General features: G+C 55.1%; 2 protein-coding genes across 5 annotated transcripts in view; one reads left to right on the top strand and one right to left on the bottom strand.

The window, feature by feature from the left end:
• Window positions 1–11,495, top strand: part of B3GAT1 (beta-1,3-glucuronyltransferase 1) — a 30,585-nt gene extending 19,090 nt beyond the window's left edge. The window contains exons 2-8 of one of the 4 annotated variants that reach the window (XM_066259784.1): window positions 1,750–1,845; window positions 2,008–2,154; window positions 5,904–6,412; window positions 7,016–7,312; window positions 8,051–8,151; window positions 8,779–8,808; window positions 9,277–11,495. In XM_066259784.1, coding sequence (XP_066115881.1) covers window positions 1,842–1,845; window positions 2,008–2,154; window positions 5,904–6,412; window positions 7,016–7,312; window positions 8,051–8,137 — 1,044 coding nt within the window. In that variant the 5' untranslated portion in view covers window positions 1,750–1,841 and the 3' untranslated portion in view covers window positions 8,138–8,151; window positions 8,779–8,808; window positions 9,277–11,495. Of the gene's footprint in view, window positions 1–1,749; window positions 1,863–2,007; window positions 2,155–5,903; window positions 6,413–7,015; window positions 7,313–8,050; window positions 8,152–8,778; window positions 8,809–9,276 lie in introns of those variants that run through there. The other 3 variants (XM_066259786.1, XM_066259787.1, XM_066259785.1) reach the window with 3 other exon arrangements.
• A 2,276-nt stretch (window positions 11,496–13,771) lies between these two features.
• The window catches only part of LOC136325406 (beta-galactosidase-1-like protein 2), a 44,239-nt gene continuing 32,045 nt past the window's right edge, over window positions 13,772–25,965 (bottom strand). Inside the window, exons 10-20 of the mRNA XM_066259783.1 lie at window positions 23,431–23,515; window positions 21,968–22,105; window positions 21,326–21,406; window positions 20,817–20,923; window positions 19,765–19,905; window positions 19,403–19,474; window positions 19,038–19,116; window positions 15,895–15,982; window positions 15,397–15,508; window positions 14,810–14,926; window positions 13,772–14,529 (exon numbers count right to left, since the gene is read on the bottom strand). Of these exons, the coding sequence (XP_066115880.1) occupies window positions 14,443–14,529; window positions 14,810–14,926; window positions 15,397–15,508; window positions 15,895–15,982; window positions 19,038–19,116; window positions 19,403–19,474; window positions 19,765–19,905; window positions 20,817–20,923; window positions 21,326–21,406; window positions 21,968–22,105; window positions 23,431–23,515 (1,107 nt within the window). The 3' untranslated portion in view covers window positions 13,772–14,442. The remainder of the gene's footprint in view (window positions 14,530–14,809; window positions 14,927–15,396; window positions 15,509–15,894; window positions 15,983–19,037; window positions 19,117–19,402; window positions 19,475–19,764; window positions 19,906–20,816; window positions 20,924–21,325; window positions 21,407–21,967; window positions 22,106–23,430; window positions 23,516–25,965) is intronic.

Raw genomic sequence — 25,965 nt, 5'->3', positions numbered from 1 at the left:
AGAGCACACCTGGCCCTTGGCTTCTCCACCCAGAACTCAGAGCCCTCCCTGAGATGAAGGGCGTTTGGAAAAGCCCCAGGAGAAGCCAGAGGAAATCTCCCAGCCAGGCCTTATAGAAGCTCCCCTGTCTTCCATCCAATGTGGCCAAGATCAGCCAGCCAAACTGAGGCTTTGGTCAGCCCTTTGCAGCCCGTCGGTGGTCCAGGAGTGGGGGTATGAGACTAGGGCTAGAGGTGTGGCGTAAGGTCACTCTGCTTCATCACACTCAGCACGGGAGACCCAGACAGGTATCTGGGGTGGGACATTGGCCTCTGTCACCTACTGAGGCCATGGAAAAACTTTATAGGAGACACAGCACACATACCCCAGGATTATTCTCCCCGTTCTGCATGCCCATTGTTAGTCTTTGCCTGTAACCTTGAGCCCCAGTAGGCCTTCCATCACCTTGAGGAAATGAAGGGCAGCCTGTCTACATCTGCCCACCAGGAGACTGCAAGGCAGAGCAGGTGGGGCAGCAGCAAGGGTTTGGGGGCATGCTGGAGACCACTGTCTGTCAACAAAAAGTCTTGTCCCCCAAACATCTCATTTGTCTTCAAAGGCTCACCCCAATGCCAGCCCCTTTATCTGGGTTATGAAAAAAACCATCTGGGCGCAAACACGTGAACAGCACACAGAGCCCACTGTGCTTTTCCTGGAAGACAGCACCTGGTTCTTCCACAAAATGTCAGAACCGTTTGGAGCAAGGACCCCACCAGGAGAGGAACCCAGTTTCCAAATGCAGGGGACAAAAACACTCCTCACCCACAGCTCTCGGCTCTGCCACAGGCTACCTGGGGCTGGTGCAGGCAGCTGGCCTCAGGGTTTGTGCCTGTCACACTGGCATGCATCCTGAGTGGCGCTTAGCACAGAAGTAGGAGGAAGGAGGAGAGTAAGATGCAATAATTGCCACGGTGGTCACAGAGCTCTGTGCCCACCCTCCTTGTCACACAAGAGAACAGGACCCTGAGGAGGATGCTGCCAGCAGATCTGAGGCGACTGGAGCAGGCTCATCTCTCACAGGGGCCGCCGCTCTTGTGAGCACTGCCTTCCAGGATGTGGCTGTCCCTCTGGCAACCATTCCTTCTCTCTGGTACCGAGCCCCAGCCCCAGTGCTCTGTCCTGTCCACAGTGGGTGTCCACAGGAACTTCTGTTGACATTGACCAAGGGCCTGTCCCCCAAACTTCTTGTTTGTCCTCAAAGGCTCATCCCAATGCCAACCCCTTTATCTGGGTTATAAAAAAAAAAATCTGGGCCCAATCACGTGGACAACACGATCTTGAGCACTCAGTAGGTACAATTCAGGCGCCACCCTAAGGGTTTTATGGGGGCTGACTTATTTAATTCTCACCTTGTAAGGAGGTACTGATAGTACCCTATTTCACAGATGAGAAAACTGAGGCACAGAGTTGCTGTAACTTGGCAATGGAAGTACCGCCTGTTGGTGGCAGAGTTGGTGTTTAAACCAAGGCAGGTGTATCTGAAGTCTGTGCCCTTAACTTCTGCATCCTGCTGAGCACACAGGGTGGACAGTGCCATGTCCCCATTTTGTAGGGAACAGAGGCTCAGCCACCCAGGCAGGCAGGCAGAAGAGGTCCTCAGGGCAATGGCAGTCTGGGCTCCATTGTGAAAACCCAGAGGCCGGCCTGGCCCTTCTGGATGCCCATCCCCCACCCAGGTCTCTGGCCATCCTCTTCTGCTCTCTCTTGCAGGTGTGCATGTCACAGGGTTCCTGAATGCGCCCCTGAACAGCCACCCCTTCTCAATCTCTGGTCGGTCTGGACTCCGCAAACCTGCTTCCGCAATGGGTGGGTTGTGAGCGCTGGTAAGACCTGATAGCCAACATGCGGCTTCTTTGCTGTCCCTGTGTCTGGCCTGTCCGGCCCATTCCTGTTCTTTTCTCCCCTGTGCTCACCACTGTGCTGCCGCCACCCCCGGCGCTGTCCCTCTCCTGACTTGCTGCTGCCCAGGTAACGAGGAGCTGTGGGCCCAGCCAGCCTTGGAGATGCCGAAGAGACGGGACATCCTTGCAATTGTCCTCATCGTGCTGCCCTGGACGCTGCTTGTCACCGTGTGGCACCAGAGTACCATCGCGCCTTTGCTCACGGCACACAAGGGTGAGCCTCCACCCCAGCCCCTGCCCTGGCCCAGCCAGGTGTCAGTAACAAGAGTGAGCACAGCTAGTGCTGGTAGAGTTCTGATGTTCATTACCAGGCAGCTGGGAGGAGCCATAGGATGACCCAGGTCATTAACTTGACCCTTGTAGGGATCTTCTCCCCTTTGGGAATCTGATGAATGCTACCATGCAGGCATGCACGCATGCACACATGCATTGAGACATAAATGCACCAATTCCATGTCCAATCCCAGGACTGCAAGGGCTGGGAGCACGCAGCAGCAGTGGGGAGGGGTGGGTGAAGAGGGTCCTTGGTCTGTATTGTGTTTTAAAATCTTTCAAGGAGAGTATATCATTCGCCCCTCTCTTCCTGGTTAGGCAGCCCTGATCTAGTTCAACCAGGTGAACACAGGCCGCATCCCTTCCTCCTCCCCTTTGCACCCACAGACTCAATATTCTGGGGCAGCAATTCTCTCACTGAAAGGTGCACAGTGTGACACAAGAAGCATGACAAAACATGAAGGCACCCTGGCCCATCTCAGCAAGAGATGATGAGGGCCCAGGGTAGAGCTTGGGAATCCATATGTATCCATTACCCCAAGGGGCTTGGATGCAGCATAGCCAAGAATCACAGTCTGAGGTCGGCTGCTCCATGCAGTTACGCATCTGGTCCTCGACGTTCCTGGAGTGCCAGCAGTTCCCAAAGCTTCCATGGGGAAGGACCACGCTACACATCACTAACTTCCCACTGCCAAATGCTGAGCCCTTAGGGCCTGTGCGCCCAAGAGTTATCCTCTCCTCCCAACTCCAACCTTTCTCTTTGGCGCTTGCCGCTATAGAACTGCTCTTGTATAGATGATGCTCTTGTACAACCGCATCATCGCAGAGGGGTTAAAACTACCACATATAAAGTGACACGATAGCATGTGGCTTCCATTCTTGGCAGAGCCCTAGGGTCAGAGATGTCAGGCTGTTTTGCTAAGCACGGATCTTGCTGCCTGAGAAGGAGGGCTGCCATCCTATTTCCCCAGAGCAGGCCAAAAGGGAGTGAGTGAAAGCCACAGTGAAATACAGTCCCAGTCCCAGGAAAGCCTTTATGACTCAAAGGTTGCAGGAACCGTAAAGCCAGCAGGAAGGGCTGAGCTCAGGCTATGGCTAAACCTAAAGCATGGAGGATGTTCCCAGGGCACAGATTCACCTGTTTGGGAGGATTTGAGTGGCAAAAAAATGGAGGAAATGGTTCTAAATCTCCTGCCCAGGTCTCTGTTTTCAAAACCTTACTGACTACAGGATAAATCAATCCTTATAGCCTGCCTGTGCGGTAGCACAGTGGATAGAGTGTTGGACTAGGACACGGAGGACCCAGGTTCAAGACCCTGAGGTTGCCAGCTTGAGCATAGGTTCATCTGGTTTGAGCAAAAGCTCACCATCTTGGACCCAAGGTCTCTGGCTTGAGCATGAGTTCACTTAGTCTGCTGTAGGTCGAGGCACATATGAGAAAGCAATCAATGAAAAACTAAAGTGCCGCAACGAAAAAAATTGATGGTTCTCATCTCTCTCCCTTCCTATCTGTCCCTTTCTCTGACTCTCTCTCTGTCTCTGTCAAAAAGAAAGAAAGAAAGAAAGAAAGAAAGAAAGAAAGAAAGAAAGAAATCTTCCTTAAGCTTGTTTGTTCTCTTTTTACAGTTTGACCCAAAACTCCAAAAAGTAACCATTGAGCAACTGCACATGTGCTAGTCTTTCACCCCTGCCCTCACACACCTGTGACATCGTGTCCACAGCCCACAGAAGGGGCTCCCAGCTTTTGCTGTGTGCCTTGTTGCTCCATTCGCTTGTGCAGATTTCCTAGGAGCCTGGAGCAGGTCTCCTGGGTTCATCGTTATGTCCACCGGGAGCCCAGCGTCAGACCTCTCACAAGCACCCCACATACCCCATGTGCTAACAGAAATGGTGGAAAAGAGGGGAAGCGACAGATGGCTGATTCACAGCATCCTCCCCGGTACCCCACTGCAGCCCTTCCAGGTGGTTTTCAGCACATCCCTTCCAGAGTTGAATGAAGCCATGAGGAAGTAGGGCTGGCTACTGTCCTCCTCTGCATAAGGAAATGACAGTACCTGCCTCGCAGTGTTCTGAAACCTTCCCTAAGCCAGATTGTAACTCAATAAAGTCAGTACTATGATTAGCTCCCTTCTACACTTGCGCAAATTGAGAAACCAGAAGCTGAGTGACAGAATAGGGCAGCGTGTGAGCCCGGGCATGAGGATTCTCAGGTCTGTCCTCTGACCACCATCACCTCCTCCTGAGACGGCAGGAGAGAGGGAAGGGCCACACAGGTATTTACACAGAAAGGTATAACGTGGAGAGAGGGGGCTCATTAAACACATGACCACCAATGGCCCTGATTTCTCCTCTTGACGGACTACTAGCTTCACTTGAGGGGAAAGTGTCCAGGAGGTATGGAAAAGCTTGGTCATTGGAGAGGCCCCAACTGGAGCAGGTTGCCACCCAGAAGGGCTGGCTTCCCCCGCCTGGGAGTATGTCACCTGAGGCCAGGCCTCTGCACGTTTTCACACAGTGTCCTTGGGAAGATATGGGAAAACATTAGCTGGATGCTGGGACAATGAGGGTCAGGGGGAGAGATTATCTAATGAGTGTTTCCAAAAAGTGAAGATGAGGAGATTGGCATGAAACGAGCAGAAGAGCTGAAGCAGGCCTCCACCCATTCCTTTGGGTATGCCAAAATGTAGGAACAGCTAAAATCAGAAAGGACAGGTTCGGGACTCAAAATTATCTTGAAAACTATAGGCAAAACCCTGAAATAAAATGTTGTAGTTAAATATTAAATTCTGCACAGAGATTCAAAGGATAGATCAGTGGACCCCAACCGTTTTTGGGCCATGGACCAGTTTAATGTCAGAAAATATTTTCACAGACTGGCCTTTAGGGTGGGATGGGTAAATGTATCACATGACCTAGACAAGCGTCAAGAGTGAGTCTTAGACGGATGTAACAGAGGGAATCTGGTCATTTTTTAAAACTAAAACATCGTTCAGACTTAAATATAAATAAAATGGAAATAATGTAAGTTATTTATTCTTTCTCTGCGGACTGGTACCAAATGGCCCATGGACCGGTACCAGTCCAAGGCCCGGGGTTGGGGACCACTGGGGTAGATGACCTAAGGCCAAGAGGGAAGAGACCCTATTTGACGAGAGGATTTGTGAAAAATCAGGGTGCGCTAACCTCACACTCTTCAGCGTCCACAGTGTGCTTCCACCGTGAATGTACCACTCCTGCCGTTGGGCACTGCAGTGGCTGCGCCACAGGGTGGCAGTGCCAGGGTGCTCTGTAACCCCCACCCTGTGTGTCAGTGCGGTCAGCTCTGACCAGGTGAAGAGGGCACTTGGTGCTGAGGGTCGGACACTTGTCATATGAAGAGGCATTTAGGAACTGCAGGTGCGGTGTTGGACTCTGGGCAGCTGCGTGCAGGTGGCTTACAGAGCTGTCAAATGGAGGAGGCAGAGGTCACCTCTGCTGTCTGGGAGTCAGAACTGGGAGAATGCGGGAGAATTGCAGGGATGCTGCCATCATGGTCTGTTCTAACAGACAGAGCCTCAGGCAGGGACTGGATGGCATTCCCGAGGAGGGGCAGAGGGCAGGTTTGTCGTGGCAGGGTGGGCAGCATCCTGCCCAGTACCCGGGGCCAGAGCCGGCTCGCGTCCCCACACCGCCTCTCTCCCAACCCCACAGATGATGGCAGTGACCCTCGGCGGGCCGCACCGCCGGGCGTGGACCCCAGGGAGTACTGCATGTCGGACCGTGACATCGTGGAGGTGGTGCGCACCGAGTACGTGTACACGCGGCCTCCGCCGTGGTCCGACACGCTGCCTACCATCCACGTGGTGACGCCCACCTACAGCCGCCCGGTGCAGAAGGCAGAGCTCACACGCCTGGCCAACACGCTGCTGCACGTGCCCAACCTGCACTGGCTGGTGGTGGAGGACGCGCCCCGCCGCACGCCACTGACCGCGCGCCTGCTGCGCGACACTGGCCTCAACTACACACACCTTCACGTGGAGACGCCCCGCAACTACAAGCTACGCGGTGACGCCCGCGACCCACGCATCCCACGGGGCACCATGCAGCGCAACCTGGCTCTGCGCTGGCTGCGCGAGACCTTCCCCCGCAACTACAGCCAGCCGGGCGTGGTGTACTTCGCTGACGATGACAACACCTACAGTTTGGAGCTCTTCGAGGAGGTATGCACCAGGTAGAGGGCAGGGAAGGGGTGAGTGGATGCGGGGCATCTGGGTTGGGCAATGAAGACGCTCCTGCGTAGGCGGGACTCCCACGGAGGGGCCCTTTGGGTCGGGGACACACCAGGAAACCGTCAGGAGGGGTGCCAGGCCAGGGTCAATGCAGACTGCCAGAGCCAGAGAAGGGATGGAAAGACTAGCTGGGGACCACAGCAGCGCCCTGGTTAAAAGAGAATAAGGTGGTGTTGGAGCTGCTAGACCACAGTCCTGCCTTGCAGGCATGGTCTGAAGTAGGTGTGGCCAGTTTCAGTGTCATGGTAGTCTGGGGGAGGGGTCAGACTCCAAACTGGGAGGACAGAGCAAGGAACAGAGTGGCAGCAGGGCATGAGGGAGGAGAGAAGATCAGCTGGTTGAGAGGCCAGGTTCCTCCCCAGGTGCCCAGCACAGGAGCTCATATGGAGACGGGCCTAGTCTGAGTCCCCTGCGGTAGCTTCACATGGCCTGTGAGCCCAGAGTTAATTGATGATTTCACCTTCCATGGGGACGGGCATCACATTGCTCCCTGTCAGCAGTCCCAGGTGTCCTGACTCTGGGTCCCCCTTGTAGATGCGCAGCACCAGGAGGGTGTCCGTGTGGCCCGTCGCCTTCGTCGGCGGCCTTCGGTACGAGGCCCCACGGGTCAACGGGGCAGGGAAGGTGGTCGGCTGGAAGACAGTGTTTGACCCCCACCGACCGTTTGCAATAGACATGGCTGGGTTTGCGGTCAACCTGCGGCTCATTCTACAGCGAAGCCAGGCCTACTTCAAGCTGCGCGGTGTGAAGGGAGGCTACCAGGAAAGCAGCCTCCTCCGAGAACTTGTCACCCTCAATGACCTGGAGCCCAAGGCAGCCAACTGCACCAAGGTAAGGCCCTCAGTAGAACCAACAGCGGTCATGCAAGCGTTTCCAAGCCTGTCCAGACACTCCCTACCTATCAGGGAGCAGGAAACAAAGGCCTCCAAACAGCTTTGCAAAGAAGAACCAGCCTAGAGCCACGCTTTCCTAGAACACCCAGCCAGGAAGGCAGTTCATCGCCTGTTAAGGAGCCACGCAAAAAAAAAAGTCAAGCAGGGAGATGGTGAGGGTGGCAGAGCCCAGGATCATGTCCCCTCCCTCATTTCAAAAGAGCTGGGCTCTACAACCTCCCTACCAAACACACGTACATGTGTGCACACATGAACAAACACGCACATGCACTGTTCCTAGTTTGAACTTCTCCGGGGAGGGCCCAGGCTATCCCTTGTCTGAGCTGACGACTCCTGAACAACTTTCTCCCAGTCTAGAGAGACCCACTAAGAAATACAGGGGAGGATGAAAAGCAAGAGGAAGTCTTCAGATTTATTTCTCTACGTATTTTTCTGTAGTTGTAGACTTTCTGTTTCCAAGAGCTATTTTGAATGCGTCCTATGTACAGACAGCAAGAGTGAGGGGGTGGGTAGAAATAAAGAACAATGGGGAGAATGCTGATGGAACAAGGGCGGAATGGGAGGGGGCAGGGGAAATACTTGAGGAGTGTGGGTGGGTGGGAGCAGAAGGTGGCAGGGTGAGGTCGGGGTTGGGGTGGGGGCTGCCCCATGCGGTGTCATGTCTCTGGACACACAGATCCTGGTCTGGCACACGCGGACAGAGAAGCCAGTGCTGGTGAACGAGGGGAAAAAAGGCTTCACTGACCCCACTGTGGAAATCTGAACCCCAGGATACAGGTACAGCAAGGACGAGGGCAACGATGCCCTGGGCAGGGGCATGCCGGGCTTGGACACAGAATAAGTTCGCCAAGATGGTTCCTCTTGATTTTTAATTGTGGGAGGACAGGGACATGCTTGCACGAGGAGAAGAGACATGGCTGCAGTCCCCTTCCCATTGAGCTGTCCGGAAATAAACAGGAGCCAATTCCCCCTACGCAGCCGGGTCCTTCTGTCACCACTCCTTGGAAGGCCTCTCCTTCCAGACATCACCTGATTACTACTATGATTCTGGCCGTGACACCTGTCCCATTGCACTGCTGTGTACTCTCCCCAGGCTGTCTTGCCCTGCGGATTCCTGTTCGGTCATGCCGCTGTGACAAGGACCCTCCCTCTCTGCTTCCGCCTCACGTAGCATGTCCACATGCCTCTCCCTAGTAACAGTGTAGTGCAGTGGTGGAAGTGTGGACCCCGCAGCTGCTTCCGCTCCCAGCCTACTGCTTTCTACTGTTTGACTGTTCTTTCTCTAGGTTTCAGTTTCTTCGTCTGTAAAATGGGTTGGAGGGGATATCAAGAACAGTCTCTGTCATGTAATAAGCCCTATATAAGTGTTTCTGTTCTTTCATTCTCTAAAACCCTCTGCTGAAGTGGGCCACAGGATCTACTTACACTTTAGAGGTAAAGAAATGATGCTCAGAAAAGCTCAATGAAATGAATTGTGCCAGGTGTTTGGCAAAGCCAAGAGCTTCCTCTGGGCATTTCTGTGATGTCATCCCAGAGTTGGGACCTTGAACAGCGGGACACATCTGAACTGAGCCCTGGAGTTCATTGTCCGTTTCTCTGTCACGTTTGCAAGTGCCCTGGCCACCAGGGACCCCAGGGTGTCAATTTGCCTGTTTTGTCCCCTCAACCTAACAATCATCTGGGCCCGTGCCACTGAGATCCATCAGTACAGAGCCACGTTCCCTGCCTCCTGCCCTCACCAGGCCCCTACTCACCTCCCAGAGGCACCACAGCAGACCCTGGGGATTGGGCTCTGCACAGCCAGCTCCTCAGTGAACCCTGTTGGGCACTGAGGGTTGGGTAGCTTGGCCAGACCAGCTGCTTGGTCACCTGCTTCACCCCTTGCTCCTTTTCCCTTCACAGGAGCCTCTTCTCAGACCCTGTTCCTGGCCTTCCATCCTCTCCCCATGGTTGATGGCCCCTCCGAGGCAAACTCCAAAGGAACGGCCACCACCATCCTTTCTATTCTGGGGCTTCAGAGAGAGCCCAGCCCGATGCCAGGACAAAGGACGGAGAACCTAAAGCACAGAAATCCACAATACGGTCTCTTCCATCCCGTGTGGCCAGGGCCCAGCTGCTCGCCAAGCCCCCAGCCAGCACACCGGTGCCCAGCACTCCCACCCCACCACCAGAGCTTCCTGCATCCACAGGCCTGCAGGAGCAGACGCATGGGGTTCACCCACACCCCAGATTGATGCCCGTCTGGGAGGGGGATGAAAGACTCGGCAGTCACGTGGAGAGTGGTCCTCCCCGGCCCCCTGCTCCTGGCCAGCCAGAGAATTCTGAAGACCAGAGAGCAGGCCCTGCTGGGCATCAGGAATACCCGCCCCCTCCTCGGAGAGTTGCTCCTAAGTATACACGCCTCTGTGGCTTTCCTTTAGTTCCCGTGTCCAGAGCATAAGTCTAGCTTTGATCCCAACAGGAGGCCAGCCCTGCATGAGGGGAGCCTGGGCCTGCCAGTAGGCTCCCCTGTACCTCAGGCTGTGGTGGGAGAAGAGCCCCTTCCCCCTGGCCTGCTCCTCACGCCTGCTCCTTGCAGCACAGAGAAGCAGGTGGGCCTTGAGCCAGCACAGGTCAGAAACTGACCTGGATTAAGACCATGTGGGCCCCTATCCCCACATTGCCACCCCCGCTGCCCACTGGGCCAGGACAGGGAGGGCAGGAGCCCTCTTCCTGAAGCCCTTGAGAACCACAAACCTCAGTGGCTCACATGAGCCAGGGGCAGGAGACTCGGAAAGAGGAGGGAGGCAGGAGCAACTCCAAGACTCCTTCCTGCCCCCGGTTCAAGGGCCAGGAGACTTTGCATTAACAGAGGGATTCATGGAAAAGGGGCAGAGAGCCTTTGGACACTGAGTGGAGAGGAGACGTGAGCACACACTACTTTGGAAATCATTCTGTTTTAAACACAAAATGGAAAAGAAAATCTCACTTCTCCAGAGGTGGGGGCCATGCAGAGCAAGCCTGCCTCAGGCCCAGCTGCGCCCTTTCCTCCCCAAAGAACAGTGCATACGCCAGCTACTCCCTCCGCCACCGGGAGGAAAGCCTGTCCCATTCTGCAGGCCACGGACCTCCTGGCTTTGTGACTAGGGACAGCGCCCTCTGGTGGTTACCTCACTCATGCTCCTGAAAGTCGGAAGCACAATTTTCTTCCCCAGTGGAGGAAAAAGGAAAGGCCTGAGCCTACTGACAAGGTGTTTATTTTTTAACCGCTAACAGCACCCACTTCATTTAAACTCACAGGACCAGTCTGAGGACCACGGAGAACCCACTGATGGGTGGGTTGGAGTGGGGAGGGGGGTATGACTTAGGCCGGCAACCTAAACATTCAAACAATAGCATTGGCTGCCTATTTTGAAATGGATTGAATTTACCACAGTAGTTCATGAACCCATCTGATGTGATCCTATCCCTGAGAACCCTGAGCCACCTTGCAGGACATCTCCTAACCTCTTACATTGTCAGTGGTTGCATTGGACATCCCCCCACCTCGGAATCAAGGGGCATGGCCGGGGAGAAGGGAGGGGGTGGCACAGGGCAACCATCAGGTGCGTGAATTCAGGCCCAGACCTCCACCGTCTCCTCACTGAAGGCAGCCCTGAATGCTCAGGTGAGCTTGACTGGTCTTAGGCCACATTCTTGGCCCAAAAAAAAAAACACACAAAAAACCCCAGGGCTCATTTTCAGGAAATTAATAATGAACAACAAAATGAGGTATTTTCTCTTTCTCTCTCTCCTTTATTTTTTTATTTATTTTTTTATTTTTTGGCAGATGCTAGTTGTTTTCACCCAATGCTCTCTTTTAGCTGCATGTGTATTTATTTATAATGATAACCCTGGTGGACTGCAGCGTCCATCTTTGTTGGGAATGAGTTTGTTATGAATCAGAATTGGGTCCATGACGACAATTGGTTTTCCAAACTCAGTCTGTCCCCTACGCCCCATGATGGAGGAGTGAAGCTGGGGGCAGGGAGTCCCACACAGACGGGGGGAGGGCGCAGCCCCTGCAATGGCACCATCTGGTCTGTTTTAATTTAACTGTATTTAATTTGTTTTCAAAATTAAAAGTCAAATATGGTTTTTAACAGTCCTAATCCTCCTCATCCCTGCTTCATTTTATTCCCCTTTACGGCTTCACCCCCCATCCACCAAATACGTGTCAGGGGCCTATTCCTCTAGGAGTCAGCACGGAGCAGTGAAACCCCACGCACTAGTCTGCATGGGGGTTAGCTTCTCCTGAGAGCACATGGACGGATAGCAGGCAAGTCTAGTATTTTAGATGGGATCTGGTCCAGGGCCGAGAATGAGGCTGAGTGGAGGAGACAGAGTGCAGCTATGGAGTGAACCTGACCCCTACCTTGGATGGTCAGAAAGGTCACCCTGATACGGTGACATCTGTGCAAAAGAGCAGCATGCAGACATGCCATTATCTGGATCAGAGTATTCCAGAATAGGGAAACTTAAAATTTTTTATTGATTGTACAGCGAGAGGAGAGAAGGGGGAAGGGACCAAGAAGTATCAACTCATAGTTGCTTCACTTTAGTTGTTCATTGATAGCTTGTCATATGTGCCTTGACTAGCCAAGCCCAGGGTCTCAAAGCAATGACCTCAGGACTTCAGCACCTCAGTGTTCCAGGCTGACGCTCTATCCACTGCACCTGCACAGGCCAGGCCAGAAGAGGGAACTTCAAAAGCCAATGTGACCACCCCTGACTGGGAAAGTAGGAAGGGGTCAGCAGTGGGAGACGGGAAGGACGTGGAAGTGGTGGGCAAAGACGACGTTGGTTGGTCCTGGGAACCAGAGTAAAGTGTTTTGGCTTCCACTGTGAGGGGAAAGGGAAGCCACTGGAGAGTTAGAAGCAGAGGACAGACATGATAGAATTCGGTGTTCTTCAACTGAAAAACTGGTCTGCAGACGGGTCCGCCAGAAGTTTCTTGCGGTCCATGAAAGCATTAACCACCATGATGTGGTATGAAGGTTATAGACCCAATGATCTTAAGGTGAATTCCCTTACGCTCCCAGTGATTTCTGCCTTAGCAGTCCTCCTATTGTTACCGGTCCCCAAGTGTACAAAGATTGAAACCAACTGATTTAGAGGTTGGGTTCTGAGGAGTCTTCGAGAGATGGAGAGGAGGCCACCCAGTTGGGGAGATCCAGACAAACCATGGGTAAGCCCTGAGGATGGTCACTGACAGGGGTTTTGACAGGGAAGCCACGAGTTCTCTGGCAGGTAGGAGAGTCAGGAACAGGAAGCTGTGCAGAACTTTCCAACAGAAGTCAACCTCCATGCAGCTTTGCAGAAACACGGTCTGGTGTCAAGCCAGGGCAGACGATACTGTCCCCGCACTGGCCATGCCCAGGTCGTCCCGGTCACCTCGTCTGAGCTCTGTGCTCTCCCGTCCAGAGCAGCTCATGAACAGTTGGTACGTGTGGCCCAGATCAGGACTGTGTCCCCCCGGCTTCCCAGCCACTGTCCATGCTTTCCACTTTAATGTGCCCCACTTCCCTGCCCCCAGCGGGACCCTGGGGCCCAGCCGTGTGACCGTCTGTCCTTGACCCGGCTCGGCTCCGGGGCCCAGTGGCTGCCTACCACAACTGCTCCCCCACCCCGTGTGGAACCCTGCCTGAACCAAGCCAGGGATGCCAGACTGGCAGGCTGCTGCGAGCCTCGTGACAGGCTACTCCCACCGCCTCGTGACAGGCTACTCCCACCGCCTCTATGGGCCCTGGGTGTGGACGCTGCCCTGGGGAGGTGTCTGCTCTCTGACTTGACTGTCATCGAAGATAATTAGTTCACGGCAGTAAAACCCAGATGACATTTGTGAAGGGGACTCGCTCACGGAGGCTGACTCCCACGGACAGCGCCTGGCTGTCCCGCCAACCCTCCTCCTCCGCCCACCGACTGCTCTCCAGTCCGCACTGGCATTTCGGGGAGAGGGAGGTCAGGAGGGACGTGGGAAGGAGTCAGCGCCTGGCCGGGCACTCCCTTTGCCTCTGGCTCACGGCGGCGCAGACGGGATCAGGGGACTAGCACCAGAGAGGGGTGGATTCAACTCTATTGCTTTATTGCAAATCATGACAGCGACCATGAGCCAAACCACTGGCCCAGATCCCCAGAACGCATGCCTCAGTTTTGGCAAGCGCCTCAGTTTTGGACAGACGAGTGCGCAGGAAGGAAGACAACTGCCTCGCCCCCCGCTGCTTGGTCACCGGAAACTGAGGGACGGACAGCGTCTGCGCTCGCCTGCAGGCCCCAGTGACCCACCCGGGGGCACCCTCTGATAGGGTTGTGGTCTCTGCTAGGACCTACATTCCCTCCGCTTCTCACAGTAAAACTGGAAATACTCTCTACTTCAGGAAAATAAGGGGCTGAGTAAGTCTGCTTCTCTTAAGCTCGCTGGTCTTCCTGTCAGATGCAATTAGAGTGGGAACGGAAAGAAGAAAACCTGTGTCTCTCTCAGATGGAGTTTCTTCCAGAATCCCAGAGAAGGCTCGGGGAGGGCTGTGAGGAAACCAGTCGGCCCAGCTGACACACTCTGCCCTTCCCTGCCCTTCACAAACGGCAACAAGGCCACTACTTCAGAAACATCACGGGCCCTGCGGGTGTGGCCAGGCCGGGTGAGGACATCTGGAGAGCGTGCCTGTGGGCGGCTGTGCCCAGCTGCTCAGGCCGTCTCCTGCGGCCCAGGTGTTGCCACGCGGAGCTCTGACTACCCTGTCTCACCCCAGACAGACAACCGTCTGTCCCCTCCCAGAAGAGCAGGGAGTGGGCAAGGGGCCATCCTCAGAGCCCAGTGAAGGACCCACACCCGCCCCCCTCGCCACCCTCCCCCGCCTTCGGCTCTGTCAGGGCAGGGTCTGGGACTGAAGCAGTGGGCAGACATGGCCCTTGGCTCTCTGAGGTTGCTATGAAGGAAACTCCTTAAGGAGTGGGGGTCGGGGGAAGCACACCACGCTCCCAGTCAGCACTGGGGAAGGGGCACTCTCCTGTCCTGTCCCCCCCTGCCCAGAACACACTGGGAGGCACTGCTCACTTCAGGTACCGATTCCGGCCCAGCTGGGGGGTTTCAGTGAACTGGATCATAGGGCCTGCCATCTTCTCCTCGAAAACAATGACCTGGGGGAGAGAAAGCTGGGTAGGACAGCAGCTGAAGTCTGTCCTGGAGCCTTAAGGGAAGGAGTTGGGAACTGGGCCGGAAGGAACAGGGACCCACAACTCACAAGGACCAGGAAGGAGCAGAGAAGGAACTGGTCAACACCTCTGCCTCTCTCCTGCCCTAATCAGCCCTAACAGACTGTGAAGAGGACACTCCTCCCTCCCCCGAGAGACATGTGATACCAGAAAGGGCGGGAATAAGGGGCCCAGGAAAAGAGGAAGGGGCTACTGGTGCCCCCACCTGGTTCATGCCTTGCTCCAACCAGGCACCTGGGAGGTAGAGCGTCTCCTGGGGTCCAATGTTCCAGTAGCGTCCGAGGTTTTGGCCATTGATGAACACAACCCCCTTCTCCCAGCCCTTTAAGCAGAGCAGGGAAAGTGGTCGTCAGTCACCCACGTGTGCCAGCAAATGTAACGTCCCGCAGGAAGGCAGGGACAGTCAGCGCATGCTCTGCGTTCTCCCCTCAACTTCCAAACGGCCAACGTGAACGGATATTCTGACGAGCATGAGACTACCGGGTGGGGTGTTCTACCTCTCTTTCCCAATAGCTCTAACTTCTCAGGCAGGGTCCCCAAGCTCAGACTGGACGGAAGGACCTTAAGAAGTAGCACCAAGTGGTTCTTCCGTTTCAAGCCCACCCACTGCACTCCAGGGAGGCCCCACGGGCCCTTCTGGAGAGGGCAACACAAAGGCAGGACCCCCTAGGCGCAGGTGAGCGAGAGGGCTCCTCCAGGCTTAGGAGAGCCTCGTGGCGGTCTGTCCATCCTCAGCTCAGGTGCGGAGCTCCCGGGGCCCAATGAGAACCTGGGCAGGGTGGGGCTACAAACCTCCAGCTTCATAAAGGTGTCCAAAGGGGAAAGGGCCACAGACAAGACACCCAGGAAGAAAGCAGGGAACGTCGGTGCTTCGGGGACGGAGGTCCACGTGTTGGAGCTGAACCTATGGACGGAACAGAAGGCAAGGAAGGGAGGGCAGTTTCTCAAACCTGGGCTCTGTCCTGCATCTGACTGCAAAGGCGTCTGTCAACCAGGGCACCAAAATGGCAGCAGGGGGCATCGTGGGAATTCCCTAGCATCCAGTGCTGGAACTGCCCCTACCTGGGCAGGGTGCTGTGGACTCTGGTCTGTTCCCACGCGAGTGAGAGGAGGGTGAGGCCAGAGCAGCACAGGACCTCCCTGGCTCTTCCCTGGAGGGGGCTGATCCCAGGACCCAGGAAGCCCCCAGTGAGGGTCCACACGGCTTCCCTGGAAGGCAGGCAGGCGGGCAGCACAAGTTTCCTTGTGAGGGTTATAGGAGTTCACACACCACCCTGGGCAGGGACCCACCTCTGAAAGAAGTTCTTTTTCATTTCTAGGCTGTAGATTTTGAAGTCTCTCAGCGGTGAATTATTCAGATAGATATCTCCAATTAAACCTGCGGGAAGGAGGCAAGGAACATGAGCAAGGTCAAAGGCAAGGGGACAACTGACGTGGCTGCTGCAGGCACATACACGGAGAGTCTCTGGGAACTTCAAGTGCAGATTTCTCCCGCAGTTTATACTCCCTGAGGGGCTCGTCACATGGCATAAAACCTTCCCCATAAGCCCCAAAGGGGACGAGAATGAGTAATACCATATCTGCCAGGCCCTAGGATGTGCATGGAAGAGCACATCAAGGGCAATGGCAGAGCTGAGGATGTCTAGGGGCGAAAACAGCCTCTGGCCTCTCTGAGGGGGAAGCTCCCTTTAGGGGTCTGAGAATTCCAACACAATAAAATGAGGTCCAAGGAGCATATGACGCACCAGGAAGTCCCAGTAGTTCTAGCCTAGCTTCACAGTCAGTTTGGTGGAGTCCCAGACTAAACAGACCTAAAACCTCAGACAGGAATCTTCTACCTGATCTAGGATTAAAGATACATTTTTTAAAGTATTTCAATTGTTAGCAAGTGGCAATACACTTGGGCGTCCAAGCCTGGGGAACTGCACACGCTTTTGCAATTCCTTAGTGCTAGAAGGAACGGGTCAGCTCTGTGGTCCTGGAGCAGACCCCTGGCCCTCTAGACCCTGCAACTGCTGAGTTGCCAGAGTGGGAATTTAGGTGGGCTGGGGATGAGCACAGGTTCCACGGGGCCTGCGGCCCCTCTGAAATCTCAGACCCCGGTGCGGGGGGACACACATTTCTGGGGCGGAGGTCTGTGACTTAGGAACTCTGAACTGTCCCAGAGGACGGCAACGCCGCAGTGAGCGCCCAGGGCACACCTGGATCAGGGGCCTGGGGAGGCGTGGCTGGCAGAGTCAGGCCGGCCATCCCACCCCACAGAGGAAGTAAGGACCAGCCAGGAGGAGAGAGACCCCGTGAGGGGAGAAGCTGAGACCAGGGAGGAACCCTGGGAGACTGACTAGGGAAAAGGGAAGGAAAGCCTGGATGGTGACAGAAGCTACTCAGAGGCCCCTCTGGAGGGGGCTGATCCCAGGACCCAGGAAGCCCCCAGTGAGGGTCCACACGGCTTCCCTGGAAGGAAGGCAGGCGGGCAGCACAAGTTTCTTCATTATAAAGGCAGACACCTGTGAGAGAGGTGGTGGGTCACCAACATCCTTCACCACAGTAGGATTTGTCTGTTCTTATTTTATAACTTACATGAAAAACCAGTATTTTCCCTGGCCGGTTTGCTCAGTGGTAGAGCGTCGGCCTGGCGTGCAGGAGTCCCGGGTTCGATTTCCGCCAAGGCACACAGGAGAGGCGCCCATCTGCTTCTCCACCCCTCCCCCTCTCCTTCCTCTCTGTCTCTCTCTTCCCCTCCTACAGCCAAGGCTCCATTGGAGCAAAGATGGCCCGGGCGCTGGGGATGGCTCCATGGCCTCTGCCCCAGGCACTAGAATGGTTCTGGTTGCAACAGAGCAATGCCCCAGATGGGGAGAGCATCGCCCTCTGGTGGGTGTGCCAGGTGGATCCCGGTCAGGCGCATGTGGGAGTCTGTCTGACTGCCTCCCGTTTCCAACTTCAGAAAAACAAAACAAAACAGTATTTTAATAGATAACAAGGAAGAGGCAAATTTAGACAGAGAAGGTTTAAAAAGCCAGAAGAAATGAAATAAATAGGCAGAATATTCCTAGGGGGGCCATCAGCAAGAGGACTTTGTTTTCGTGTATCCTGCAGTCTCCTCCCTCCCACAAATGAGGTCCTCAGTGCCTTTCCAAGGGGGATCCAGAAAATAAACTCGGGGTGGAGGCCTAAGAAGGTAGGAGTTTTCTGCCTTTTCTTGGATTTCTGGGTATCCCCTTGCTTGCCCCTCCCAACCCCACCAAACAGACTATGCCAGGCTGAAGTCCAGGGACCTGGGGAGGCCAGCTCAGTGCTCACTGTGTACTCCCCACAGGCACGCAGACAAAACACACAGGCAGTGATGACAGGGAAGAGGGCAGAACCCAGGTGTGCTATTCAGACCCAATTCTACCTCCCCGCAGTGGGCCTCCAGGACTCACCTCAGTGCAATGACTGTCTATGTCCCACTATCCTCCAATTGGTCTCCATGTCCAGGACCCACCCCCTTGCCCTGGGCCTCCAGGACCCACCCCCTGCCCTGGGCCTCCAGACCCCACCCCCCTGCCCTGGGCGGACCCACCCCCCTGCCCTGGGCCTCCAGACCCCAACCCCCTGCCCTGGGCCTCCAGGACCCACCCCCCTGCCCTGGGCCTCCAGGACCCACCCCTCTGCCTTTGGCCTCCAGGACCCACTCCCCCTTCCCTGGGCCTCCAGACCCTACCCCCCTTCCCTGGGCCTCCAGGACCCACCCCCTTGCCCTGGGCCTCCAGGACCCACCCCCCTGCCCTGGGCCTCCAGGACCCACCCCCTTGCCCTGGGCCTCCAGACCCCACCCCCTTGCCCTGGGCCTCCAGACCCCACCCCCTTGCCCTGGGCCTCCAGACCCCACCCCCCTGCCCTGGGCCTCCAGGACCCACCCCCCTGCCCTGGGCCTCCAGACCCCACCCCCCTGCCCTGGGCCTCCAGACCCCACCCCCCTGCCCTGGGCCTCCAGGACCCACCCCCCCTTCCCTGGGCCTCCAGGACCCACCCCCCCTGCCCTGGGCCTCCAGGTCCCACCCCCCCTGCCCTGGGCCTCCAGGACCCACCCCCCTGCCCTGGGCCTCCAGACCCCACCCTCCTGCCCTGGGCCTCCAGACCCCACCCCCCTGCCCTGGGCCTCCAGACCCCACCCCCCTGCCCTGGGCCTCCAGACCCCACCCCCTTGCCCTGGGCCTCCAGACCCCACCCCCTTGCCCTGGGCCTCCAGGACCCACCCCCTTGCCCTGGGCCTCCAGACCCCACCCCCCAGCCCTGGGCCTCCAGACCCCACCCCCCTGCCCTGAGCCTCCAGGACCCACCTCCCTCCCATGAGCCTCATGGCCTGCTGAGGAGCTGGCATGGAGAAAGGGTAGCCAAGCATATGCTGAGTGGTAGCAGCTCTTCTCTCACCCTGCGCTGTGACCCACCTTTGCGCTGGTCATCGATATTATCCCCATAGTTGACTCGCCCGCAATTCTCCACCAAGATCCTCAGCATGGCGTAACCCTGCCAGGAACACAGCAGTCGGTGATGACTTCCTGACCACCCAGCCCGAAGGCCACAACTGCACCTTGTAGAACTCAAGCTCTCCCCTAAGCTCGGAGGACAGGAGAGAAAACGTCCCTGCCCGTCAGAAAGCCATGCTCTGCCCTGAGCTCCGTGCACCGCTCTGGTCAGGGAGCCTCCGGTACACCAGCTCTTCCTCTTGCATTCCCACCAAACCTGGATCAGGAAGTGGCTGGCGCTCACCACCACCCGGGAACTAACCTGGATCGCTCCCCAGGAAACAAACCTGGATTGAGGGAATAACAATCTCCTTCTTCTCGTAGTACAAGAACCCAATAGACACCGTGTCCACAAAAACCTGCCAGATAAACAGACAGAAAGCACCCGTGGGCTGACAGGAGGGAGGAGCAAGTGGAATCTCTGCGAAGTGAAGACAGAGGTCCCACTGCGTCTGTGTGTGTGCCAAGGAGGGGTCAGGCAGGCAGAGAGGGGAACACATGCCCACAGTTACAACTGAAGAGGGCAGCCCAGCTGAGGGTGATGGCCCATCATAACACATAGAAAACAGCTCAGGGGAGGGACAGTCGGGGGTATAGTGTAAGACTTGACCTCTACAAGGTCCTAGGGAGTAGGAGGAGATAGTCCTACCTGTCCCCGGTCACAAACAAGACCTCTGAGAATGCCGGAGGAGTCAATGGTTGTCTCGTACAGAATGTACCCAAAGGACTGGCCATTTTTGTCATTTATCGGCAGGTTCTCCATGTTGATGGGCTTTTCAGAACTGATTGGCTGTAGACAGAGAAGACAGGAGGAGGCACAGAGCTGGGCGAAGGAGAAAAACGGCAGCAACCTCATCTGGATCCTGCAGGGGAGTGCAGGGCAGCAGATAAACCTCACTGGGGGTGCAGGACACTGGCAGGGAAGGGACCTCTAACATCTGTTTCTATTTTGATTTCTCATGGCTTCCCAGAGTCACAGGGAAGGGGACGTGAAAAAGATGTAAAAATAAGCCCTGCAATCCAGTGGCCGTTAGCTTTTTAATCCACCATCATTTTGGATCACAGAGTCCCCCTGGATCAGCTATGGGAGGGGCACCGTCTTCTCAGAGGAGGTGGAGCCCACCCGACCAGGTGGTGGCTCAATGGATAGAGTGTCAGCCTGGGATGCTGAGGATCCAGGTTCAAAACCTCAAGGTCACTGGCTTGAGCCCCGACTCGCTAGCTTGAGCGTGGTTTCATAGACATGAACCCAAGGTCGCTGACTTGAGCAAGGGATCACTGGCTCAGCTCAAGTCCCCCAGCCAAGGCACATATGAGAAGCAATCAATGAACAACTAAAGTGCCACGAGTTGGTGCTTCTCATCTCTCTCCCTTCCTGTCTGTCAATCTCTCTCTCTCTGGCAAAAAAAAAAAAAAATCTGAGGGGAGGTGGAGCGGACTCCCCGCCTCCTCAGCCTCCTCGCCCACTGAGGCTGCGGGAACGGCATCCCATTGTGTTACCTAGCTTTTCTTCAGGCTCTTTCTGTTCTTTCCCACTTCCTACTCCAGCACAAGCTTGTTCTCTTTACTCTGAGTTCTAAAGTCGGCAAGTGGAACTCAAGGTTAGCAAGAGCTGGTTGTCTCTTCCTCCACAACAGCTGCTGGGGGGGCTTCCTGACCTTGCCCCGCCTGCCGCCCCCACCCCGCTGCGGCGGCACTCACCTCCTCCATGTAGTCGAGGGCGTCCCACAGTGACAGGTAGAGCACGGGCTGCAGGGACTCATACGCAGCCTTGGGCAGAAGGTCGGGTGGAGGAGGAAGAGGGCCACCTGCCACACAGACAACAAGGCCATCCCCAAAGGACCAAACGGTCACGACCTCCTCCAGCCCCCCGCCCCCAACCCTGGGCTCCTATCCAATGTGCTCCTTCATCCTAGTGCCAACAAGGAGACGGGCCACCTCAGACATGCCTGGGCCCCACCGGGAGGGAGCACCAGGAGGAGGACAGGGGGCTTTCTCGAACCCTCAGGAGTCTTAACATACATACAAAGGCAAATCTGGCCCGACTCAGCCATGATGAACACAAACTTGCCTATCCCCGTCATTCTTGCACACAGATCAACTGGGGGCGGGGGTTGGGGTGGGGGGGTGAAGACATAACTCTGCAGGGGTCTCTGAGCAAAAGCAAGGGCCCAGGCTGGCGCTCGGGTCTGCTGCTGGTCACCAGGTACCTGAGATGGAGCCAAAGAACTCTCGGAGCTTGACGTACTTGGCTGTGTAGTCCCCAGCCTCTGTCAGCACCGCGTCATAGTCTGCAAGACACCAGGGCACTGTCACAGGTCACTTGTGTCCCAGTGTCTGTGGCAGCAAAAGGAGAGGGGAGAAGCTGGGATCAGGCAGCATGGTCCTCATCTCACGGATTTAGGAGGCAAAACACTGCGTACAGGCTGCCAGTTAGAAGACTGTAAATAGTAAATACTATAAAATGCCAACAGAACTGCCATGACCACAACATAACCCTAAACTTCCAGGCACTGCTCCTGCCTCTGCGGGGGGCAGGGTCACACCATCTCCAGGGCTGAGTAGAGAGAGGAGGCTGCTCTCACTGAGGCCCTTCCTTGCCTGCTGGTGCCCCTCACTCCCACCCACCCCCATCCCCGCCACTGGCTTCCAAAGTCTCGCAGGCATGTCAGCGAGCTGCAGTCTCCCACTACCCTGGAAGGTTAAAGGTGACAAGGCAGATCAAACCTCCACCTTCCCCTGGGCGCTCCAGAGCCAAAGACATGAACAGAGGCAGAGCTGTCTCCCTTTAAAAGGCCCAGACACACAAAGCTTGGGGAGTTCCAGGGAGGGTCAGCTGTGGGGATACTTGCCGTAGCTGGTGACATCAGACTTATACTCGTGATAATGCATGGCTCCGTTGATAAAGCCAAAATTGGTGCCTCCGTGAAACATGTAGAGGTTAATGGAAGAGCCAGCGTCGATGATGGCAGACACCGTCTTCAACACCTCTGTAGGGGGAGGGGAGAGAAGGGGCCGTGCAGGGTGAGGGAGGGTCTGACACAAGCCATGAATCGTCCCATTCCCCCCCACACACGGGCGTCTCACCTTTCCCCGTCCCTCCTCAGATTCAACCCTGCAGCTTGCTCCTTCAGCTTCCACTAAAACCTCAGTCACAGGAGGAGGAAGGGAAATCGCCAGAGTACTGGTCCCAGAGTGTGGGCCTTCCCGCTGTTCTTTTAAATCACAGCCAAGCCTCCGTTGACTACAACGTGGACAGCCCTCAGCCTCCCTCTGGCATGCTTCTCAGCTGTTATTCCCACTTAGCTAAGATGCAAAAAGACTGGACTCAAAATTAGAGTCACAGTGCTCAAGACCTCCCCAATCCCACCTTTATTAGAGAATGAACCAAGGACATGGAAAGACAGTATCAAAGGAGAAATATAAAGGGTTAATACACACATGCACGTGCACACACACACCCCTCGGTATTGGTCAAAGAAATGTGGAATAACCATGACCTATCAGATTGGCAAGTATTAAAAATTATTTTAATCCTCAGTGTGGATGAATCTGTGGGAAATGAGTATTCTCCTTTAATAACAGAGAGTTAAGAATGGCTACAATCTTTCTGGAAAGCGATTTTGTAAATAGACATCAAAACTGAATTCATGGAGCAACTGTATTGCTAGGAACTTCTCCCAGGGAAAAAATATGGCTGTATGCAAACTGGATGTTAAAGAATGCTCACTGAAATGGTGTTAAATTAGCAAAAAACACTGGAAACAACTGAAGTGTTCATCGATAAGAGCTTGGGTGAATAAACTGTGATTCAGTCACCAATACACTGGGCTTCTCTGCATTCTTTCAAACAGTGGTGGGATTTCTATCTGATAGGCTAGGAAGTTGTGCGTTGGTGTCATTCACTGGCACAGGCAGGTGCTCCGTTCTGCACAAAGAGCAGATAGGACGGCATCTGTCCGCACCTCTGTGAGTTCACACAGGGCTGCAGAGAGAGATATGGAGAGAAGCGCCTGGACAGTGGATGTCACAATGTTTTCTCTGGCCTCTAGCATTTTTATTTCTTGTTTACACATCTTCTCTATTTGCTGGATGTATGCAATAGACACATGTTACCTACCCAATTACAAAAACATAATAAAGCAATGTTGAAAGCCCTACTGTTCACGTCAAATGTCAAGACAAATGATTCTAGAGTAGCAAGCGTGGACTACTACATGCAAATAACCCCAGAACCAATTAGCAGATTATCGGAACTTATTCCTACATCTTCGGCCAGTACACAGGTTGGGTGGAGGTCCTGCAAAGCACTTACCAGAAGAATCCAGGATGTTGTGTGGGCCTCCCCAGGAGTCAAACCACCCTGTCCAGTACTCCATCACCATCTTGGGCTTAACCCCCTGGGTACCACAAAATGAGAAGTTAGCTGGTCAAAAGAGGCAGACAGAGGGGAGCTCTGCCTGGAGTGGGATGCCATCCCCTCGGTCCTGCCAACACTTCCCCGGGCCTCAGTGGCCGTTGAAAGCAGAGCACAGGTGAAGACAAATGCCCCTGCACCAGCCCACCTCCATGTGTGGCCTCTACTTTGCAGGTGGAGCGTGGACCAACCTCCCTAAGGTGGTCAGTGGACCCTGCTCCCTACAGTCTGCTGAGAGCAAGGGGATCTGTCCAAAGTTAAGTCTTTATTAGAATTCAGACCCTGCTTTGCGAGCCTTTGCCTACACTGATTTGCTTTCTGGATCAGGCCAAGCTTTGCCTATCCTCTCCCAAGAAAGGCAATGGTCTACCGGGATAACTGATAGACTTCTGGGTGGTACACTGTGGATGCAAAGACTCCATGGCTTCTTCCTTTTAGCTCGAAGAACCAGAAGGCTGCAGAGTGGGGCCCCCTCCAAGGTCCAGTTTAGCTTTAATAGAAGTTTATAAAACTGAAGTCGAAGAGCAGGGCCTTACAGTGCAGCTCTTCACAGAGCAGGCTCTGCAGCCATGATGTCTGGCTTCATAGTTTGCCTAAGGTATTCAGGAAGTCTTAAGTATTATTCCAGAATTCTAACGTTGGCACAGGATTGCCCCAGGGATGCAGACACTGTGCCCAGGACCCTGCTCTACTCTGCAGGTTTGCAGAAGCACCAGAACAGCCCCTGGAGGGTGCGGGGTGGGGGTAAGACGGACATGCTGGTATTTCAGGTTCCTCATTCATCAAGTATCTTCCCTGTTACTGACAGCAATTCATTTAGAGGCAACTGAACACGAAGCAACAACACCCGATCCAAGGTGATGGGGCGGACTTACGAGCCACTGGCTACAAAGTACCGACCATGCCAGTGAAAAGGCCAAAGTCGAGCAATGATTTTTTTTTGGCAAGACTGGTGGCGTGGTTTTCTTTACAGCTGTCTACCTCCCAAAAAGGGGCATACTCTACAGTGTTTAAGTCACTAGAAAGGGGAGGTAGACTGTAAGTCCCACATGTCAGTAGGGACATACTCTATGGTGTTTAAGTCACTAGAAAGGAGAAGTAGATTATAAGTCCCGCACGTCAGTAGCCTCCAGTGCCAGGAGGAGACCGAGGGTAGAGGGTGTCCCCAATGGTCCAGGTCACTGCTCCGCACCATGTGGTTCAAGCTGGAGCTGTACACTCATCAGACTGCTGTGCCCTAACCTGCCACTTCCTGCTGGCTACTTGGTCCGTTCTATAAATCTGTCTCCTTAACCATAAAATGGTAGTAGCTGTAGCCAGCTCACAAGCACACTGGGAAAACTGCATGAGACAATGCACATAAGTGTCAGCCCACAGTGCCTGACACTTAGGAAGTACTGAAGAAACATTCACCTTTGTTATCTTCCTCACCGAACATGGACAGGGAGGACTGGCGAGGTGCAACTCAACACCCCAACGGGAAGCATGGCTGGGCCTGTGCTACTGGCCACTCAAAGGAGCCTTTGATCTAAACGAGGAAGCATCCACGTCCCCGTCCTTGAGGAAAGCAGACAGCACTGAACTGTAGGCCAGGAGGCCTTGAGCAGTACCGTTCTGTCAACAGGATGATCCAGCCCGGGCACACAGGGGAGGCCACCTCTCCAACGTGCAGCACTGCTGTCCCGGGTGCTTTCCGACACTGCCTCACGTGGCCCTCCAGCAACCCTCAGAGCCCGCACTATCAGTCCCCCGCTCCGGAAGAGGAAACGGAAGCACAGGGCAGGCACACCGCAGGGACAGCGGGGCTGCTCACGACCACCTGCCCTGCTCCTAGACAGCACTGCAGTGCGCTCCTACTTCATTACTGGTCAAGTGTCCATTCAATATGTCTCTTCCCAGGTGGGTTTCGCTCCACAGAGGCAGAGGCTCTGCCATCCTAGTCCCTGCAGGTGCACTCCAGACAGAGAGCAGGCGCTCAGTAAACACGGGGGGAAGGGAGGAAAGGAGAAAGGGGCTGGTCGTGGGCCCCCTGTGTCCATTGTCTCTCCCCTGACCTGCCCAACAGAGTCTGCCTGGGGTCAGGTCCCAACTGTCCCATCAGTTCCAGAGCAACTTCCCTGCCCCCTCTTCTTGTCCCCCTAAACTCCAGTAGTAGCTGCCTCATACACCCAGGTGGCCTTCATCCTACATGACTTTATGCTGCCATGGTGACTTCACGTGGCTGTGTCTTGGGTCACTACCTCTACTCTGGAAGACAAACAGCCAGGACACGAAACAAGTCCAGCATCGCCACATGGCGTCCATTTACAGGGGACACGCCCAGCTTGCTCTAGGCCCAGGGGTCAGGTGCACATCCAACTGGGATGACAGCATGGGGCACTCACCCCATCAGTAACACAGGTGAGTGATGGAGCCTCCACTCTGTGAACGGGC

This window comes from Saccopteryx bilineata, chromosome 2 (assembly GCF_036850765.1).
Source record: "Saccopteryx bilineata isolate mSacBil1 chromosome 2, mSacBil1_pri_phased_curated, whole genome shotgun sequence".
Classification (NCBI taxonomy): domain Eukaryota; kingdom Metazoa; phylum Chordata; class Mammalia; order Chiroptera; family Emballonuridae; genus Saccopteryx; species Saccopteryx bilineata.
Note: the sequence above shows the minus strand (reverse complement) of the source record. Positions and strands in the feature narration are given on the sequence as shown.